The sequence below is a fragment of the Phaethon aethereus genome, assembly GCF_964289735.1.
Source record: "Phaethon aethereus genome assembly, chromosome: 17".
Lineage (NCBI taxonomy): Eukaryota > Metazoa > Chordata > Aves > Phaethontiformes > Phaethontidae > Phaethon > Phaethon aethereus.
In genome coordinates, this window is record NC_138593.1 from 2,210,757 (window position 1) to 2,231,492 (window position 20,736).

The 20,736-nt window shown below is 48.3% G+C and overlaps 1 protein-coding gene across 1 annotated transcript; it reads left to right on the forward strand.

Annotated features, from left to right (window-relative positions):
- Positions 1-1,104: 1,104 nt before the first annotated feature.
- Positions 1,105-15,495, forward strand: BRAP (BRCA1 associated protein; the record flags this gene model as incomplete). The annotated part of the gene is made up of 12 exons (XM_082007652.1): positions 1,105-1,186; positions 1,434-1,592; positions 2,367-2,568; positions 3,642-3,831; positions 5,332-5,445; positions 5,968-6,116; positions 8,388-8,463; positions 9,088-9,226; positions 9,720-9,829; positions 11,495-11,584; positions 13,482-13,585; positions 15,135-15,495. The coding sequence occupies 12 exons, from the start codon at positions 1,105-1,107 to the stop codon at positions 15,493-15,495; spliced, it is 1,776 nt and encodes a 591-aa protein (XP_081863778.1).
- Between the last annotated feature and the right edge of the window lie 5,241 nt (positions 15,496-20,736).

Below are 20,736 nucleotides of genomic sequence, written 5' to 3' on the forward strand. Positions count from 1 at the left end.
GTGCCGACTGAGGAGAGAGGCTAGGACACAAAGTATAGAATTACAAGGGTAAATATTTATTCACACGTATGAAGTGTCCCAGTCAAATTGGGGCACCTGAATGCGGTTTTACACAGGGTCCTTAACACCCCTCAAAAGTTCAGGTACAACATAATTGGACTAATCACTAACACCCACATAACCGATTACTAATCATAGCAGAACTTTGCAAAGCGACTCTATTTTTAAAATATTCTTGTTGCTTGTCTATTGATCCAGATATCCCTGTAGTCAGTTGTTCTATAGTTACTTTTCTATGATTCAGACAATGCTGAGAGGGTTTCAAATACATGTTACAGGGTCTATAGGATGCTGGTGTTGTCGTGATTATCCAGGGGTACCCTTGGACAGCTCTATGCCATGAAGCAAAGTAATTTCAAGGGCCGGGCTGTCCTTCATTTTTAATTTTTTTTTTTAATTTAAACATGAACCATACCAAAGCCTGGCATGGCCCTGAGCTGAAAGATACCAGTGTGGTGGCTGTGAGAGGAAAGCAAGAAAAGGGTTGGGTTTTTGTTTGGGTTTTTGGGGGGACGGGGGATGCTTTGGCCTAAGGGGATGGGGCCTGCTTGCTCCAGCTTGGCTACATTGCCATAGAAATTAAGCCTGTGGCTCTGGTGCAGGCCTGCCTGGGCAGGACTGTCACCCCCTCCCCTTCCACCCCCAGTGCCCCGTCCCTCCTTTCAGCCCTGAAGTCAGCCTGGGGGGGGGGCTCGGGGCACGGACAAAGTCCCTTCCGCGGCCCCCCCGGTGTCACGGCCCACCTAGGTGTAGTCCAGGCTAAGGCCTTGCCAGGAAGCGGGCAGGCTTCACCACGCCATTTAACCCAGCCCCCACGTGTCGCGAGAACACACCTGGAAGTCTCGCGAGGAGCAGCCGGGCGCCGCTCGCAGCCCCCACCACCGTCGTCGTCCGCCGCCGCCGCCGTGTCGCCGTCTTACGTCATCGCGTCGCCGGCGTGACCCCGGCGGGGTCAGAGGGGAAAGGTGCGGGAGGCGGAAGCGGTGCTTCATCTCCGTTGGCCTCCTCGGAGCGCGGTGGCGGCGGCCCGCGGTGCCCGGGCCCATGAGCGTGTCCCTGGTGGTTATCCGGCTGGAGCTGGCCGAGCACTCGCCGCTGCCTGCGGGCTTCGCTTACAGCGCGGCTGGTGAGTCTCTCCGGTCCGGTCCGGTCCGGTCCGGTCCAGTCCGGTTCCCTCCCCTCCCGCCGGGGGACTGGGCCCAGATGCGGGTCAGCCGTGTCCGCTGCGGCTGGGGAGGGAACTGTGCCCTGTCCGCAGGCCCCAAAGCGCCTGCGGAGGGCCTCAGGGTCCCCGTCCCGGTACCGCCGGTGGGTCCCCGTCCCGGGGCTCTGTCCCCACCCCTCTGTCCCAACGCGCCATTTTTCCTGCGCAGCTCCGGAGATGGCTGCGGAGAGCACCGGGGCGGCCCCAGCCTCTGTGCCGTCCTGTTTGGAGGGGAAAGGCCCCGGGGAGCGGGCGGCCATCCTCCACCAGCACCTCGGCCGCAGGGAGATGACCGACGTGATCATCGAGACCATCCAGCCGCGGCCAGGTACCAGCCTCGGGGGTGGGGAACACTGTTTTTTGAGTCTGTGGTTGTCGCCCACCCCACTTGCGTGGTGACCCCCTATTGCGGAAGGGGAGCACAGCGCTTCCCAGGCGCTGGCCCCGCCGGTGGCAACCGTCTGTCAGCGTGGGGATGGTGGAGGTGCTGCTGGGTTTGCAGGTCTTGAGTCAGTTGCACACTTTGGAAAACAAGTAGAGAAGTTCAGCAGTGTGTGTTGGGGTCTGGAGAGCTGGTTATTGCTGGTGAACATTTCCCACTCTATAAAGGGTTAATTTATTTTGGGCTATGCTGCGGGCTGGTTGGAGTTTTGCTTGTCAGTGTTGCTGGTTTGTAGGAATGGGACCGTTCAGCTTTGCAGACATTTAAATTCCCTGATAGAGGGAAAGTTTCAAGACAGAAGCTCCAAGTCATGTCAAATGTCCAGGCTGCCATCAGAGCAGCGCAGAAGGAGCAGCCCGCTCCTCACCCCTACTCAGCAAGCGTGTCCCAGTTGCTTTGTGTTGATACTGGTGCCTGTTGGGATTTCACCAGGCACGATGCAAAACTCTCCTAGCTTGATCTGCAGCGCCGGCTCCTGCCAGGGGCTCAGAGTGGGTGTTTGGCAGCTCTGGAGTTTCCCCTGGAACAGCAAAGATGAGAGGTGTCTCATTTGTAATTTGACTTTTTGGGATGCCGTTGTGTACATGCAGGCTGTGCTTAGGGAACAGCAGACATTTCTGATGCACCATTAGTAATGTGGAAACTTTTGATTTGTAAAAGATGAAACAAAAGCCGGTATGGAAGGAAGAAAATCTTCAGAGACTGCATCTGCCGAGGACAAAAATAAACATGATGATCAAAGTAAGGAGTGTGAGGCTGCTCCAGACTCTCCTTCAAAACAGCTCCCTGACCAGATTTCCTTCTTCAGTGGGAATCCCTCAGTTGAAATCGTTCACGGCATTATGCATCTGTACAAAACAAAGTAAGAATGCTTGACTAATTGTAGCTCTAGTGGGAACAGAGCTCTTGAATAATGCCACCACCCGGAAGGGTGAGTCGGTCACCCCAGGGCTGTGGCTCCTGGGCTGGGACAAACAGGAAGGGTGACTCGCAGCTGGAATGGCAGATGGCACCTTGTGTTAATGGTGGAGCTCGAGGCTGGCCCGGGTCTCCCAGCTGCAGGTGACACTGCTCCAGGTGGCACGGGCTTGTGGCAGGGGCTGTCAGAGTGTAAGACGAATGCAGGTTCCTTAAAAATGACATTTGAAAGCTGCTTCTCAAGGGATTCCACAGTTAAATTGTGATCTCTGGGGTCTTGGTGGCAGGCCTGAGGAGCTGTCTGCAGCGGGAGGTTTCATCCCATATTTCAGGGATTACAATTCCATGCCATCCCCTTATAATTGTGTGAGAACTTCCATTTCAGGTCTTGCCGAAAGCTATCGGGAGACACAAAGTGGGCATTTGAAATAGTAACAAACATTGCTCACTTGTTCTAGGAATAGTTCTGAGCATCTGTGGCTTGCCAACTTCAACTGTTTTTATAGAAAAACAGATGTCAAATTATTCCTGACAAAACCATTGTTTATTGGAGCTGCACAGTTTAATCCTTGCTAAAGAATAATAGTTTCACATGGGTATGTTGGATGCTTACCACAGCCCTTGCTCTGCTCTGCTCTGCTCTGCTCTGCTCTGCTCTGCTCTGCTCTGCTCTGCTCTGCTCTGCTCTGCTCTGCTCTGCTCTGCTCTGCTCTGCTCTGCTCTTCTCTTCTCTTCTCTTCTCTTCTCTTCTCTTCTCTTCTCTTCTCTTCTCTTCTCTTCTCTTCTCTTCTCTTCTCTTCTCTTCTCTTCTCTTCTCTTCTCTTCTCTTCTCTTCTCTTCTCTTCTCTTCTCTTCTCTTCTCTTCTCTTCTCTTCTCTTCTCACAAACGTGCAAAAGAGCGTTAAGATTGACAACAAAGTTATTGTAGTAAGTGCAGCTGTTGGAAATGTGATGCGTGCAGCTATGCCTTTCTCCTCTCTGAAACGAGATGAAGTTGTGTCACTGTTGTCTTATCAGCAAGATGACCTCTTTAAAGGAAGACGTAAGACGCAGCGCCATGCTGTGTATCCTCACGGTCCCTGCTACAATGACCAGCCATGACCTGATGAAGTTTGTGGCTTCCTTCTATGAAGTAATCGAGCACATGAAAATCATCCGAGATTCCACTCCAAACCAGTACATGGTGCTGATAAAGTTTAGCTCGCAGGTAAGAGCTGGAAGTCCCTTTGCTGTAGGAATGACTGCACTGTCATATACCGTTGCTGTTTAGGAGTGCTTTCTGGCTTCGCTGGCCACCTGTTAGCCGAGAGTGCACTTTACCCTCAGAGAAACAGTCCTGTCCTATTGCCCAGAGAATTCCCAGGACTGCTGACTAAGGTTAGTCCCACACCTTGACCTGGAGGCAAGTGTCTGCCATGTTCTAGCTATCCTATTTCTTGTTGGCAGGATATTTAAAAAAAAATTGTAAGGATAACACAGCTCTCTGCGATCTCAGAGCATATTGAAAAAGAGAGTGGTGCATTGTACTATGCCAAACAGAAAGGACCCAGCCAGTGGGACTTCGTTTGTGTTTTAGGAATGACTTGTCCTGCTTTTCTGAGGAGCTGGGTGGTCTCCCAGCCACTGCCAATACAGTGTGAAAAGGGCAGTTGCCCCCAAAGCTGAGAGCCCAGGGATGAATTGATAACCAGATAACACAGATTGCTGCTTATAGGTCCTCTTGAACCATGTAGCTTTAAGCATTCTCCCCTGCCCATTATTCCTTTGACCCTCTCACTTGTACCTTTCCTTCTCCCAACTGCAAAATTTTGGTGTTCGGGGAGAGGTTTCCCCCATCCGTGAATGCTGCCTGAGACATTTCCCATGCCTGTTGTGCAGATAGCAGTATTTGTGTGCATTTTCTGCTATTTGCAGTAGTTGCAAAGAAGCATTTTGTATATTGCTGTATCAAATTACACGGGTGAATATCTAGTGCTAAACAGCCTTGCACGAAATCCATAAATTTGTACTCAATTCCCCCTGAAATTCCTGTTTCTTAGGATATTCCCTGAAGCCCTGTTCCCCAGTGACTCCTAATGGCTGTATCTGCAGGTAGCAAAAGCAGATCTCAAGGGCCTTTATGCTTCTGCCAGGAACATGGCATTCAGCTAACTTGCCTCAATCTGGTGTGATCATTTGCGAGAGAAAAGGTTTGGGGAGGTTGCTCAGTGAAAATGGATGATGTATTTGACAGGTTTTGTTTTGGTTCTGCCTCTTTCCAAGGGACTCTCGGGCATGGTTCAGAGCATGCCTGAATTGTGACCAGTGAAATGGATTCTTTCCCACAGTTAAATTGTTGTTCCTTTCCCTGACACAAGTGGCCCTCTTAAATTTTTGCAGAGACCAAATTTGCTTTGCAAATGCACTGAAATTGCTGACAAAGGGCAAAACAGATGCTGAAGGGAAATCCGTTATTCCTGCTGAATGCTCAAATATCAGAGTGGCTGTCGCTGCTGTGAACTTCACTTGTCTTCAAGTGGTAACGTTAAACCCAGTGCCAAAATGCAATGCCTGCTGGCAGGAGCTGACTGTCTGAAATATCTTCTCTGGTATTACAGGGCTTGGTGGAGGAGAGAAGAGAGGATACAGGAGATTTCTCCTCCTCTTCCTCAGTTGTATCAGCTGCGAGTTTTCTCTTTTTAACTGGCTTCCTTTGTTTTGTGCGCAGCCTGATGCAGATAGCTTTTATATGGCATGCAATGGCCGGCAGTTCAACTCTATAGAGGAGGATGTTTGCCAGCTGGTGTATGTGGAAAGGGCTGAAGTCTTCAAATCAGAAGATGTAAGTTTGTTTTGTTTTGTTTTCCCTGCACTTCAGAGAATTTTAACAGGATTATTTGGACTGAGCAGAATGCTGCAAGAACTGTTCAAGTGTATCAACCCAAACTCCGTTTCCCATTCCAGTGCTGTTGCTACTTGAGAGAGTTTGGTGACTTCGTGGGCTTCATGCCTTGCCACTGCAGCATCTCTGACCTAAACCTGCTGTGGGTGGTACATCTAGTGAATCCAGAAAACAGAATGGGGCTGGCTGCAGATGCAGCAGCCACACTGAGCCCGTGCTGTGACGAGGATCCTGGCTTTGGTCTACTGAATGTTGTGGATCACTTTTTTCTTTTTTTTCTTTTTTTTTTTTTTAAATGATAAATTTCTAACCACTCTGTAGACTCACAGGATTACTTTGTAGTGTTTTTGTGCCCCAGTGCCAGCACTAACAGGAGAGAAGTTTGACGTTTTCTTATGTGGGTGCTTAATTTATGGTGACTGGAAGGTGCTGAGCAATTTGTCTCTGCTTGTTCTTTTGAAGGGGGCCAGCCTGCCTGTGATGGATCTGACAGAGCTCCCAAAGTGCACAGTGTGTCTGGAGAGGATGGATGAGTCTGTGAACGGGATCCTTACCACTCTGTGTAACCACAGCTTTCATAGCCAGTGTCTGCAGCGGTGGGAGGACACCACGTAAGAGGCTTTTCTTTATTTCCACATCTAAAACCCTGTTTGAGTGTGGTGGTTACATGCTGACAAGACTGGTTCTGCTCATCAGAGTGTGGGGACAGGAATTACTGCAAGTTCTAATGTTCCTTTTTTTTTCCTTCCCCCCCGCCCCCATTAAGGGACTTCCAGAGAGAAATCTCCCCAACAGAAGTAATTGAACAATGTTTCCTGTGGGCCTCACTGCTAAGGCAGGAAGGGAGTTGTAGAGTAATGCTGATTATTTTAAAATATTGTAGGATAAATATAGTGGGGCAGACAGCACTGGATGCACACACAGCCCTGTTTCACTCGGTCTGGTGTGTCTGTTCGGTTGCTGGTTTCCTCAGCACAAGTGAGGCTGTGCTGTAGACAGATCTGCACATCTGGCTGGAGCTTAGGAATCCTTTTGGGAGCCCTGCAGCCACGCTGTCTTACTTAGACACTGGGCGAGGATGATGAAGAACTGGGAAAGAGCAGGTGTGCAGGAGAGCAGGGCTGGGAAGGGAGGCAGGGAAGGAAGGGGTGATGGCAAGATCACTCAGTGAATCGGGAAAGGGAGGCAGCTGCTGTAGACAGGCTGTATCATTCAGGGTGGGCATGGGCTGAGCGATGGGAGGCCATCATCCTGGCTGGGGTAAGGCACCCACATCTCTGCCTCTGGGTGACCCTCCGTGGCACTGGGTGGTGCTGGGGGACGGACCTGTATCTGTCCTTAAAGCAGCTCTTCTTTTTGCTACTGCTAATCCTTTCCTGTTCTTGCTCTTACCATCCTTCAAGTCTCTGTAGACAGGGATTTCGGTGTGTCCAAGCTCCTGACTGCAGAGCCCCTGCCTGGCACCCAGGTGCTGCTGTCAGCTGTGCATATTTTGCACCCTTCTGGACACTGTCTGCTGGTCTACTGCACATCAGGCAGCCATAGATACTGCAGCAGAAGGCTGCCGATCTTTACTGTGTTTTCTTCTCTGCCACTGGTACCACTGATTGCTTGATTCTCTCTCTGATGGAGTGTGAGGAAGATTTTAGCACTCTGTATATCATTTGTAAGCCCAAGTAACAGAACCTCGGTAAGATTAATCAGATTTGTAGCTATTCAAGTTTATGGGTTGCTTTGCTCCATAAATCAAAACCAGTTTAAATTTGAAGCGGTGGAGCTTAGCCAGTGTAGGAGCAAGATCCAAAATAGCACTTAAATATCTAATATACAATTTAAGCAGAACTTATGTTCCCAGTCTAGAACGATAAAAGAAAATCCCTGTCCACTTTGCTTAGGCGCCACAGAGGCTGTAAGTGCCTGAATTTGTATAGAAAGCTGACTGCAATCCAGTTGTCTCCTCCCTTGAATATTTCTGTAGCTTATCCAGCAGCTAATGAAAAATACATAAACAGTCCTGGCAACAGGATGCACAGCCTCAGTTACCTCGCTCCCTAGATGAGCTTCTTGTGCCTAGAGTCTGGACGAAGGTTCCTTCTGGTCTTGGGTCTTCTGTCTTCCTGACAGCACAGTGGTATAGTTTGAAAAGAGATGATAGCGGGGTGCCTGCTACTGATTCTTTTAGGGTACGCTTACAGGATGTTCCTCCTGGAAGGGCTGACTGAATCCATTGGGTTAGGGTGATATTGAAGTATCCCCTCATCTCCTTAGGGTTGCTTTAAGTACTAAGGTATGTTTGCAAAGTGTAGGTACCTCCCTCTGTTACTCAGCTGTCCTCAGCAGTGTGTAGTTACACCATCCTTCCCCCACAGTGTGTAGCTGCTGCATAAAACCCTGCAGGTAATGGAGAACTGAAGATATCAGTTGGCAGCGGTCCGGAGGAGCAATGTTTAGAGATGCGTAACGCATCTATACAAGTGCTTCTTGCAATGTTTATGGCTGAGGCAGGGAAGTGTTTCTAGAGCTCGGTCGTGGCTTTTTTGCTTACTGGCAGAGGCTGAGGTTGCTGGCAGCCCCACTGAGGCTTTTGGTTGCAGATGTTCTCTACACCTGGACTGCAGCAAAACCAGATCAAGCTGAGACTGTGAAACGGCTTCGGAAGAACTGTTGTTCATTCTTCTGTCACTTACTGACTTTACAAACAGTAGCCTTGTGTGGAACGGAGGCAAATTTGAGTGGGGTAAATGTGAGCCGAGAGATGCACACACATAAGGAGCGTCTCGCTTCATAAGGCATTTTCTTTGAGCTCTCTGGCTCTCTTTTTAATTACCGTAATACTAAGATGAAGCTCCTTGTGTCTAATCATGATGCTTATTGCCCTCTAGGTGTCCTGTCTGCAGATACTGCCAAACGCCTGAGCCAGTGGAAGAGAACAAGTGTTTTGAGTGTGGAGTTCAAGAAGTAAGTAGGTGGGTGGATGGTGAGTGAGATCTAGACTAGATCTGGCTGCACAGCTGCTCTGGTTGCTTTTGTGTTTAATTCTGTGGCTGATTCTACCAGTCAGTGGTATATCTGCTTTCCTTTTGAGTTGGAATCAGTACTGGGAAAGGATCTTACCTCCCAGGTTTCCTGTTCTGACAAATGTTTGTGATTCTTAGAAAGAAGTATTAGCACATAAGCTGATCGTGTGTGATGAGTATGATAGCAGGCAGCTGAACTAACACTGAACTTGGTTGTCCCTGCTAGTCTGCGCTCTTCAGAGCTTGCTTTTGTGGTCCTGCTGAAGTGCCTCATTCATTAGTCAAAGCCATTCTTCCATCCATGCTTGTGGTGATCTGTCAATATACCCAGCACCTACAGGCTGGTAATTGGCTTGAATGAGCAGGTACCTCCTTCTCTTTAGCTGTCCAGCTGAGCAAGGCTTCAAAGAAGGAGGGGGAAAAGCAAACGCTGTTTGCTTTCTAAGGAAGTGCCTGGATGTACACAGCATCAGCAGGCCATTGGTGTCAGATCACACTTTCTCAAAGTGCTGGTACCACTGCTTGACAGTATTATACGTACAGAGCTTTCTCATTCTGTTGACAGAACCTTTGGATCTGCTTAATATGTGGGCACATAGGCTGTGGCCGGTACGTGAGTCGACACGCTTACAAACACTTTGAGGAGACCCAGCACACCTATGCGATGCAGTTGACCAACCACAGAGTCTGGGACTATGCTGGAGGTAAGCAGTCTGTCTTTCCCTCTTGTAGGATGACCTTGTTTGTAAAACAGTTTTCGGGACCCCTTAGTAAGAGTATTTGCGGTAGAGTTTGCTTGGAGACGAAGGGGTTTGCATCTCTACTAATACCTTGTCTTTTGGGAACATCTATGTCGTCTCTAATAGTAGTTTTCATGGGTCTGTAGCAGATGGAGGAGGGAGAACATGATTCTGTAATGAACAGGGATGGTCCTGTAGTCTCTGTGGAATGTGTTTGTTACTCCCTTTCCATCAATTTGCCCTGAGGTATGGGAATGGGCTGTTGTGATAAATATCCTGTAAGGTGTCTGTGCAAAGTCTGCTAAATAACAAATACATCTGGTGTTGGCTTTCTGCCTTGCTGATATGCTGTTACAGCAGTCTGCATGGTTAATTGTGCTGCATAAAGTATTTCCACTGGTGTCAACCTGGGTGTTCTTAAGCTAAAACTCCCTGTGGTTGAATTTTCTCTCCTCAGATAACTATGTCCATCGACTGGTTGCAAGTAAAACTGATGGGAAGATAGTTCAGTATGAGTGCGAGGGAGATATGTGTCAGGAAGAGAAAATTGATGCCTTACAATTAGAGGTAAATATTTTGGACTCTGGTTGGACTCTGCATTGTGCTGCTGTGTGGAAGTGTTTCAAATCCAGATATGACTACAGGAAAATTACATCAGCTTATGCAGCAGACCTGCTCCCTGCATGTAGGCAATCATCTTCAGGCAGAAGCAGGATGTTTTTACTGCCCTTTAAAAAAAAAAAACACAAACAAATACAAAACCACCAAAAACCCTTTTTCTTGGCTCTGCAGAGCCAATGCAGCTAAGTGTAAGCTCGCTGCAGCTTCATCCTGCGTTCGCTGGTAGACTGAAGATTAGCTGGTTACGCTGCTAAAAACACTCAGGTCACTGGAGAGAAAAATGGCTCCAAATGCCTAGACTTACTCAGCAGACCCTTCCTAGTGGATCTGTGACTTGGCTTAAGAGCCAGGATATGTATGGAACTGTCAGTTTGAGTAGTTTAACTTGTAAACTGAGTTGGTTTGTAGGAATCCATAGCTCCGTGCTTACTTTGGTTATCAAAGAAAGCTGACAGGCTCACCTGATACCAGCCTGTCCTTCTCCCTTCTTTTGAAGAGATAGTGATTATTTTGTACCTGTTGGCCAGCTTCTCCTATCCTAACTGGAAGGGTAAAAGAGAGAAACTCAAAATTACTGCTCCACTGAGGAGATACCCTAGTGTCTAATGCAGCTAAAATGATGCTGCGGTGTATCTGAGGAGGAACAGCCTGTAGAGACCAGACTTCATAAGCTTATTGCTCAAATAAATATTTGGTTGCTTTTCCATGAATTTTCTGAGTGAGACTTAGATGCTAAACCAGCTATTTTTAACCCTTTCTTTTGGGAGGTTGGTTGCTTTAAAGCATGCAAGACCTCTCTCGCTTGTGAGATCTGAATGTTTCTAAAGAGAATGAATTTGCCAGTGTATTTTGGCACTCTAATATTACTGAGAGCATTCAAGGCTTTTTGCACGTGTTTAATTCTGTAGTGAATGCCTAACTGGGTGCTTATTAACCTGATGATAAGAAATGATCACGTTTTTCAACCTTCTCATAACTCATTTTGAGAACCAGCAGGGAAAAGATGGAATGTAAGGCATATATCCTTGTTCAGTTGCCAAAATAACTTTGGAATGGGCCGTACTTTTTGGAGAACAGTAATTGTGAATAGTTATACACAGCTGAGGCTGCTTTCCCAGACACGTTCGTACAGTGAAGCTAGATGTGTGCACATACCCTTCTGCCTTGGGTTTTGGGTTGTGATGGGGAACTTGGCAACTCAGCCTTTGAGATCTCAGACTCTCGTGACAGGGATGGTTGATGCTTCATTTTCCTGTGGAGTGTAAAATTTGTACAGAGTTATCGCTACTAGTGTGAAAAATCTGTCTCCTCTTCAAAAAGTTGTTGGCAGGATGCTGGGTATGGCTTGGCGGAACTTTTACTTGATCCTTGCTGTTGTGTTCTAAAGGCTTTCCTTGACTTCAAAAAAAAATGAAGAGATTTGATTTTGAAATCAAATTGGTGAAATGCATCTGCTGGATCTGCAGTTTGCACGTATGTCCAGAATGTCCTATATGCTCAATTTCATCTGATTAAATTGATTTGTATATTGGAGCCCTTTGGGCTTCTTAATCAGCGTAGCCACCCTTACGTAAAAGCTGACTGTTCTGTGTGTATCTTCTGTGTTTATAGTACTCATACTTGCTAACAAGCCAGCTGGAATCGCAGCGAATCTATTGGGAAAACAAGATTGTCCGAATAGAAAAGGATACGGCTGAAGAGGTGAGCTCTGCTCTGGGCATGTGTGAAAGAAACTCTGCTGAAACACTGTTAAGTTAAATGGGAGATGGAGCAACATACAGCCTGAATGTTGCGTGACGTGGCCTCGCATAGCCTGTTTCACTACCAGCTGAGAAAATTGGCTCCAAGACGTATCCCTTATCTCGCTGCTCAGATCTAGCAATTTGCTGCTCGGTGGTGCAGAAGTAGGTAGATTGCCTCCTAGATTGAAGGTTGATTTAAACGTGCTGCTCGGGAAACTGCAGCAGTGGTGAAAACAAGTCCGTGCTGCTGCAGGATCCCTGCTCACCGATGCCATCCGTCTCACACTGACGTGTATCTCTAGGGAAGGTTAGTGTAGCACAGACAATATGACTTTAATTTGCTCTGCTGCAGAAAGTGGAAGCTGTCTTTCTGCTGCACATGCATAAAGATTTGCCCTTTCTTTTTGATCCCCTACCTCTCTCATCACCCTTTGGGAAAAGTTCAGAGTCTTGTCCTATGAAGCATTCTGTAGGCAGGGCTGCTTCAAAACGTCGTGAGCAAAAATCCAGTGAGAATATTTTAATGCTTTTCGGTCTACATAGATCCTTTCAACTAGGTTTAAAGTGAGTCAGGATTTAGGGCTGAGTCCTTAACTGAACTTTCCGTATGACTTCTAATTAACCGTTTAGTATCTGCAGTTAAGTAGCATTGTAAATGTAGAAATTATGATTATTGAAATAGTGGTCATTGACCTTGGTCTAAAGAACAGTCCCAGAAATCTTATGGAGGGCCCTCTAAAAGGAAAAGATACATCAAAAATTGTCTTGCACGTGACCAGGAAATGCGATCCACAAACCAATTTCAAAGTGAAACAACTATGATGTATGCCCTAAATGTGGTTTCATGTTTAAAGATCCTTACAGTTTTATTCATGGCACTTGCTCCACGTAAGTCTGGTCTGGATCAGTGCCACCATGCAGTGTATTCCATTATCAGTGCTCAGGCTACTTCCCCAAATTAACCATCAGCTGCATAAACATTCAGTGATTAAGGCCGGAAGGCTTAAAACCTGCTCTGCACTGACTCTGGCATCAGTGAAGGCACCATGTGTGCTGACACTGACATTTATCCAGATTGCTCCTCCAGGAAAGCATTTTTCCTTTAAATTCCTGCCTCCACTACATGCAGGCGTGCTTTTGACACTAATATAGGGGAAACAAGTATTTCTGTCTATAAGTCTCCTGTTAGTCTTATGTTGGAGATTTTGACGTGTTCTGTGCAGTGCCTAGAGAACGAGAGCTGGCTTTTCTTCAGCAGTAGCAGTCTCGAGTTGTGAAGTAGAGGGGAAGAGGAAGCCCATGTACGTGTGTTTCTGTTTGCGTTTTGCATGAGTAAGATATCCGTGTCAGTAGGTCACTGCCTTATGACAGCAAGCTGCTGAGTCAGTGCTGAGCAAAGTAGCATGTTAATTTTCTGACTTTGACCATACTTATTCTAGGTTTAGTTTAAAATGAGCAAAAGCCCAGCAGTATAAAGCCTTAAGATGAAAATTTAAGTTTGCTTACGGATACAAAAACCTCTGAGAGAATGGTTAAATGAATGCTTAACTGCAGCCAGTAAGAAGTTAAGGATCTGATGCAGCTTTTGTTTGAATGGGGTGCCTGGCACAGATTTGCAGCTTGAGTTGCTGTTCTGTGTGAGCAGCTCCCACGGCAACGTGGTTCCTTGTGTGGAACTGTGAAGTGTAATGCAGTGAGTCTTCATCAGAATTAAACCTTTTCTTGACTCGAAGCTTTTGCTTACCTGGATATAGTAATTGGTCAAAGTCTAGAAACCCCTCCAGAAAAATGAATGTCATAATGAAAGCGCAGAGGACTTTGATCTCTTTGAAATGCCTGTGTGTTTGTTTTTACAGATTAACAACATGAAGACCAAATTTAAAGAGACCATTGAGAAATGTGACAGTCTGGAACAGAGGCTGAATGACTTGCTCAAAGAAAAGCAGTCTGTCGAAAGGAAGTGGGTACCACTGCCAGGTTTAGTTGCATGCAGCCATTAAAACTCCGTGCACTGACATCCAAAAAGAAAAAAATCTTGCTATTCCTGGGCAATTTTGAGCTATTTAAACTGGTATACTGAGAAGACAGCTTATTTTAAAAAAAAAACCCTCTAATTTCTGTAGGTGTTCACAAATTGAAAGTGCCTGTTGAGCGGAACACAGCTTTTGGGCTCAGATTTTTTTTTTTTTGTGGTCTGCGTATTTAGCATTCAGTAATCCTTCCTCTGCCTGCTCGGAAGTAGACGCCAGTCTGTTTTGCAGTTGGCAGATACATCCAAAGAGAAGAAAGGCAGCTCAACAGAGGCATCTCACCCAGCACAGAGAAAAATGTAGATCTTGGGAAGTGCCTAGATAAAAGACATCAAGCACGGGGGCTGTGCAGATCAGTGTGGTGCAGTTCCCTAGGTGGGACTGCATGCTCTGTTCCTCTAACCCCTGGTGCTGCTGCCTCTCCAGCAGTCCTGCTTGCAGCAGGGAACTCAGGCTAGTGAGCTGTGGTTCATGCAGCTCACCTTGATGGGTGGAAAGGAATCTCTGTATGATGCCAGCAAACTCTGAGGGTAAAAGCACTGAGTTGTTAGGAGCAGGGAAGCACTGTCTGTGAAACATGAAACATACTGATATCCTTGTGGGAGCATCTTGCTTCCGAGTGCAGTGGTATCTTCCGAGTCTTGTACTCGGAGTGTGGCGAGAGCCAGCATCTGGGAGTCCTTGATTGTCCTCAGCTCGCTAAGGACCCCATGTAATCTCTGCCCTTTTTGGCGCCTATTCCAAAAGTTGCAGGTGTGTGTTCCGGCCTACAGTCCCATGCTCACACATACACCCTGTCTGTTGCCTCTGGCCATTGGTGCAAGATGGAATTGCCCAACTTGCAAGAGAAAGAATTCTCCAGCTGGGTGATGCAGTTGGAGGGGAAAAAGGAAGGGAAGGAACTCTGCTTCACAACATCCTATTCCATATGCAGGTAACACCATACAGACAAGCAGGTGCTACCAAGCCTTAAGCTGGGTAGAAGATCCTGGGGGCACTTCAGAGTCCTCCTGTGTTGCCTCCCCTTTCCCATCTGTTTTTTGACGTGGGTGTTGGTCTCTTCTCCCAAGTAACCAGCAACAGGACAAGAGGAAATGGCCTCAAGTTGTGCCAGGGGAGGTTTAGATTGGATATTAGGAAAAATTTCTTCACCGAGAGAGTGGTCAAGCATTGGAACAGGCTGCCCAGGGAGGTGGTGGAATCACCATCTCTGGAAGTGTTCAAAAAACGTGTGGACGTGGTGCTTCGGGACATGGTTTAGGGGACATGGTGGCGTTGGGTTAACGGTTGGACTTGATGATCTTGAAGGTCCTTTCCAACCTTAGTGATTCTGTGATCTTTTGCCAGAAAACCAAGTTCCAGGTGGTCTTGGTGGGGCTGGGTGTCAGTTGCCCTAAGGGCTTGGAAATAAAAAGGATGCAGTGGTGTTTGATCTTGGTATAGTGCACTGCGTTCCTGACATGTGCTTCTATTTGTAAGGTGTTCTCAGCTGAATAACAAAGTGGCTAAACTTTCCAACGAGCTGAAAGAGGAGCAAGAACTGAATAAGTGTCTGCGAGCGAATCAAGCCTTGCTTCAGAATAAACTAAAGGAGGAGGAGAGAGTGTTAAAGGAAACCTGCGAACAGAAGGACCTGCAGATCTCTGAGATCCAGGAGCAGTTGCGGGATGTCATGTTCTACTTAGAGACACAACAGAAAATCAATCACCTCCCAGCTGAGACCCGACAGGAGATTCAGGAAGGACAGATCAACATTGCAGTGGCATCTTCTGCCAGCTCCGCTGCGGGGGGCACAGGCAAACCTTCTTCCAGGAGAGGCCGTGGCAAGAGGGGCAAATGAAAATTGGAACACCCTGCTCCTACCCTGAAACTGGTGGTAGGCCAGGCTCGCCTCTCGGGACTCTGGCTGGGAATGCCCAGTTCACTAAAGCTCAGCTAGAAATTGTCTTCAGAGCTGCTCGTAAAACTGGCTGCCAGTCAACGGAGGTGTCTGTGGTATTTAAAAGCATTTCACTGCACTATTTAGCTATTTTTAGGCAGATCTTAATGATCATTTTGCCTTCCTACCTTTTCAAAGCCCCTCCTATCATGCATTTGACTTTCTTCTTGGAGAGTGTACTGTTTTGGGGTGGGTGGGTGTGTATGTGTTAAACATCGCATTCCTAAGGGGATGCTATAGAGTAGGCTAGGCCCAGAGTGTAAGGCTTCTCCAGTTCTCCTCCTGGATTAAAAGTATTCTCAGTTAAGAAATTAATTTATTTAAGAAACAGTGTAAATTAGATTATATACATCTCCTTTTACTATGTGCAGAACTGCTAGTGCAAGGAGTAGAACTATAGTTTGGAAATAAAAAGGAGTGAGGTGTGGAAAATAAACCATCTTAGTGGTGTAAGAAGTTAAATGAGTCCTAAAGGCTTGTAATCTGGGATATTAAACGCTTTAAAGGGACTCACTTTTGCTACTATCTGTTTCTTCATTTTAAAGATGGCCTTTGAAAGGCCAGCGCTTGCTGCCTTTTGGGGCAGAAAGCATGAAGAGTTTTATATTCTGGAAACTGTTTAACATGGTCATTTTACAGGCACGTCTACAAATCAAATTGAGCCATCTTTGCGAAGACTGGTACGCGTTGCGTACTAACGGCTGCCACAACGTTCCCACCCTCCCGGAGGGCGGTGCGTATGCGTTCCCTCCATGAGCTGCACGAGGGGTGTGTTGGCATGAGCTGCAGTGCTGCTAGCCTCAAAACGAGGTGAGGAGAATGCCTAACGCAGCGTTTTGAAAACCTCGCTTGCTACACGCCTGTACCCAGCCTTTGCCGTAGCTGCAGGGCTGCTGCGCTCAGGTCTGCGGCGGAGCCCTGCAACCGGACCCTCGCCGCTAGATGCGGCTGTTGTATCCGCTTACCGTGATCACAGAGCGCCGCCCATTCTGCTCCAAAACATGTCTCTGGCCAGAATCTTGGCTGGCAAAACTTTTTGTGTTCTTTGCCCCAAAGGTACGCAGGTCCCGTAAGGGAAATTTGAGGACAATCTGGGTGGTTTCTTTTTGTTGATTTTCACTTAGAGTATATACCAGGCTTGGAAGAGTTTTACCCTGGCTGCAGAAGTGACTGTCCTGGTTGCTGTGTTGCGCTCAGCAATCTGAGCGTTTAAAGGCTAATCCTTTATTAAAAATGGCTGGGGGAATCCCACAGTTGTCTCTTCAGGCCATAGTATGATCCTTTTCCGTTGTTCGAACTGCAGGAACAGCCATGATCTTAGTCTGTAACACTGAAAATAGAGCTCTGACTTCAACCAGCTCCAAACTGGAACAAAGAAATAAAACAGCTAGTCCTTTATTGCTAGAAGTTGTTCTTTTTGGCCTAGTGAAAGGAACGAGTTAGAAAAAATAGAATGACTCTCGGAAGGCAAGTTGTTATAAGCTGCTTCCTGACTTCATGAACTGGAAGCGTTGAACTTCCTCACTTGGAAATACAGAGCGCTTGTTCGTGCACTCATTGCATCCACTGCTTGGGTTTGGGGATCTGCCCCAATCATCTGGAACTTCTACCTTTTCTAACTTTGTAGCATGAATGTACACTAACTCTTTTCTAGTGTGTGGATTGTACAACCAGGCCTCTGCCTTCTGTAAATTATTCTAAGGACCTAGAGATGTAGAACACAGCTTGCTCTCCTATAGAAACTATTTTATTTAAGATCTATTTTTACACCATCTAAGATCCTCTGACCTTTTGCTGAAAGCTTGCTTTGTGTAGAACACTAAGATGCTGTACTGTATCTTAGAATTGATTTTCAAAAAATGTGATTGAAAATTAAAACAGCGTGCAGTATTTTTGTTTGTGTATTCAACTGGAAGTGGAGGGAGGAGAGGGCAGGGGGAACGATAAAACATGCGACTTACTCTTTTTGGAGTCTTCTGCTATTTAACTCGAAGGCAAAGCTGTCCAGACGAACTCTTTGTCATGTTTGGGTTGGGGGGAAGTTTGGTTCAGCTGAGCTGATGTGTGCAGATAAGGCAGGGTGATTATCTCTGGCTCACGAGAAGCGAGCAGCTCATGCAGAAAAAGCAAGGGTTGTTGAATACTTTTGTGTTAAACCAAATTACCCCCAGTCCTTGACTGCCCTCCAGCTTCTCTTAAAATCATCTTTGGTGGCAAGGCACCCTGCAGTGTCCATCTGGGTGTTTATTCGCTGCTGAGGGTCTGCTGGGCTCCCTCCAGGCTGATGGCACCCTCCCATGCGGGACTGCCACGGTGGGGCTGCAGGGCAGAAGCCGCGCTGGTGTGGCTCAAGCCCGCTCGTGGTGAAGGGAAAAGGCCCAGCGAAGGCCGCTCCGTCACTCTTCCTTACCTGTCATCCGGGCACCCGAGTGCCTGGAAAACACAGCGGTGCTCAGACCTCTCCAGCCTGCGGTCAAGTTTTGACATCTGCAACTCGAACAACAGGTCAGCTTTGTGGCTGATGACTCTGTATCACCACAGTAGGTTGCAGCAAGCAGAAAACTTCCCCCAAGCACTGGACAGCTGAGGTTGGCCAAGCTCCTGCTAGGATTAAAATCCTTAAAATAGACTTATTTTTTAAATCATGATGGAAACGGACACACACAACCCCTCCCCAATGAACAGTAAAAGGGTTTTACTGTCTCTGCCAGTGCTGTGTTGGGTGCTGGAGTGGCATCAGAGCGTGCTTTAGGACAAAGCTCTGCCTTGGCACTTGCCACTTGCCACGTGGCAGTAACGGAGAGGAGGTGTTCCAGCAGCAGCAAGAAACGGGGGACACGCTCTCCCCCAAAGGGCTGCTGGTGCCAGGGCATTCTGTGAACTTCACTGGATCCTGCCATTCCCTCTCTGCAAACAGTCCCTGATTCGCAGGCTGGCAGCGAGGGGACGGGACAGCAAAACGACTCGCGATTCTGCGTACGTGGGCAGGACGGTAACGGCAAAAACACCCAAGGGAGTCCAAGAGCCTCCAAGGTCAGCTCTGCACCTCTGCGGTGAGAGCACCCACCTGCTCGTGCGAGGGTCATCGGGGACCACAGGAAAGGCTGCGGGATCTAAAATGGCCAGGGAGAAACACAAATGGAACAGAGTGACAGCCAGAAGCCGCACGAAGCTTGGCAGAGTCCTCCGCACTTTGAGGATGCCGAAATGATTCACTCCAGCAGCTGTTCCTGAGCGAGCGGAGCAGAGAGGCGGTTAGACAGGGTGATGGGTCGGCTTCTCGTCGGCTGGGAGAAGCGGCGCCCGCAGACGGAGGGACGGCAGGGACAGAAAGGGCCGCGTTCCCCTGCTTGTAAGGGAAATGTAGGGCAGCGGGGAGTGAGGTGGGGCCCGGGGCTCAGTGGTCACTGCTTCGCACCAGGGAGGTTCCCTGTAAGCAAACAGCAAAGTCCAGATGAGCAGGAGGCAGAAGCAGCGCTGCTCGGTGGGGCACGACTTGACGGCGAGGAGGGCTTCCCACCCGCCACCTCCAGCACCTGCAGGGTACCTGCCCAAGCGCCGAGCAGGATCTGCTGGGGGGGACGGGATGCAGCGCCCGTGAGACCCGCAGCCAGCTGAGCTCCAGCACCCCCGGTCTCTCTGCAGACGGGTTTCCGTGAGCCCTGCTGGGGCCAGCCCAGCAGCAGCAGCACACAGAGCCCCGGTGCAGCCCGGCCAGACGCGGGTACGGCAGTTTGAGCTGAGATGCCTCATTGCCATCGCTCCATTTCACATGGTTCCAGGGACTCATTAATGTTTCAGTGGGCTAATTTGCCCCTTGGGAAGAACCTGTCCCTTAACGCCAATTAGTGCCTTCCCTGACACTGGTTCTGCTCTTTTAGGAGCTGAGGTCCCGGGTGAGGTGACGTCTCTTTGGTTTGTGCCCTAGAAAAACCTCATGCGGTGCCATTAGGAGAGCAGACACGGAGCAGCTCCACAGGCAAACATCCCCATCCCAGCAGCTGGAGCACCCCATGGCCAGGCCGTGCTCCCTCCGCCCGTGCCGCGGCCAGCCCGGGACCCCCAAGGGAGCATGCTGCCGACCCACCACCCGCTCTCCGCTCCATTTACCTTTTCACTGGAGACCAATTCCCTAAGGACCCGCGGAAAATTCCTGCCTTGATCTGTACCAGCCAACGCGTCTGTTCTCATTTGTGCTTTAAGAAACTCACTCAATTTCTCCTAGGCTTATTTCCCCTCCTCCTTTTTTACATAAATGGCCATTTTGTCTAATAATTGTATTTTAAAGGCAGACCCATCCAGCTGGTCCAGCTCTCCACAGCAGGTCCTACACCAGGACACTCAGCAGTGTCTGGAGGGAAGTTTTGCAGCACAGGAGGGATGTTTCTGTATTCATTCTCTAACCTGAATTCCTGCACGCATTTCCCAAGGCATGGGACAGCTCTGCACACCGGTTCACTTCAGCCTCCAAGGGGCAACAACAAAATAGTGACAGGTTTGCTCAAAGCAGGAAGCAATTGGTGATACTTGCTTTCATTTCAAGCCCAAGTTACAACCCCACACCTAACACTTCCTGCTCCCACACCACCCTTGAGCAAACATTATTTATAGCAGCAAGCAGCATTTATAGCTTTGCCCCTTCTTGACCTGGAAGTAATTGGTTAATTGAGTTAGACAACAAAACTCAAGACACTCGCATGGTTTCCTTCCACCTTCTCACGGGGAGCTGGAGAGTCAAACTCCTCCTATCCCAAGCAGGTCAAAAACATCAAACACTGCAGAACCATGTTTACTTCCCCACCAGGAAACTGGTCCCTGTTAAACCTTCTTCAGGGCCAACTGCCGCTATAAAGCAGCTGCACCTGGAGGGGCTCCTGCCTTGCTGGAGCTGGCTCTGGGGAAGGTGGGGGCTCTTCGTGGAGGGTTTCCTGAGCTGCGCTGGGGCTGGTGAAGCAGAGAGCTTTGCTGCTCGCTGGTGGGAGCTGTGCTCTGAGCAGACACGCCTGAGCTCACCTGGAGACTGAGATGTTGGGCTTTTGCATAGGCTCAGTAATGCGATGATTTTGTGGTTGTAGAGGTTATCTGGGTTTGTGGGCTTGAGGGCAGGGAGCTGAGGATGAGCTATTGTCTCACTTGTGTGGC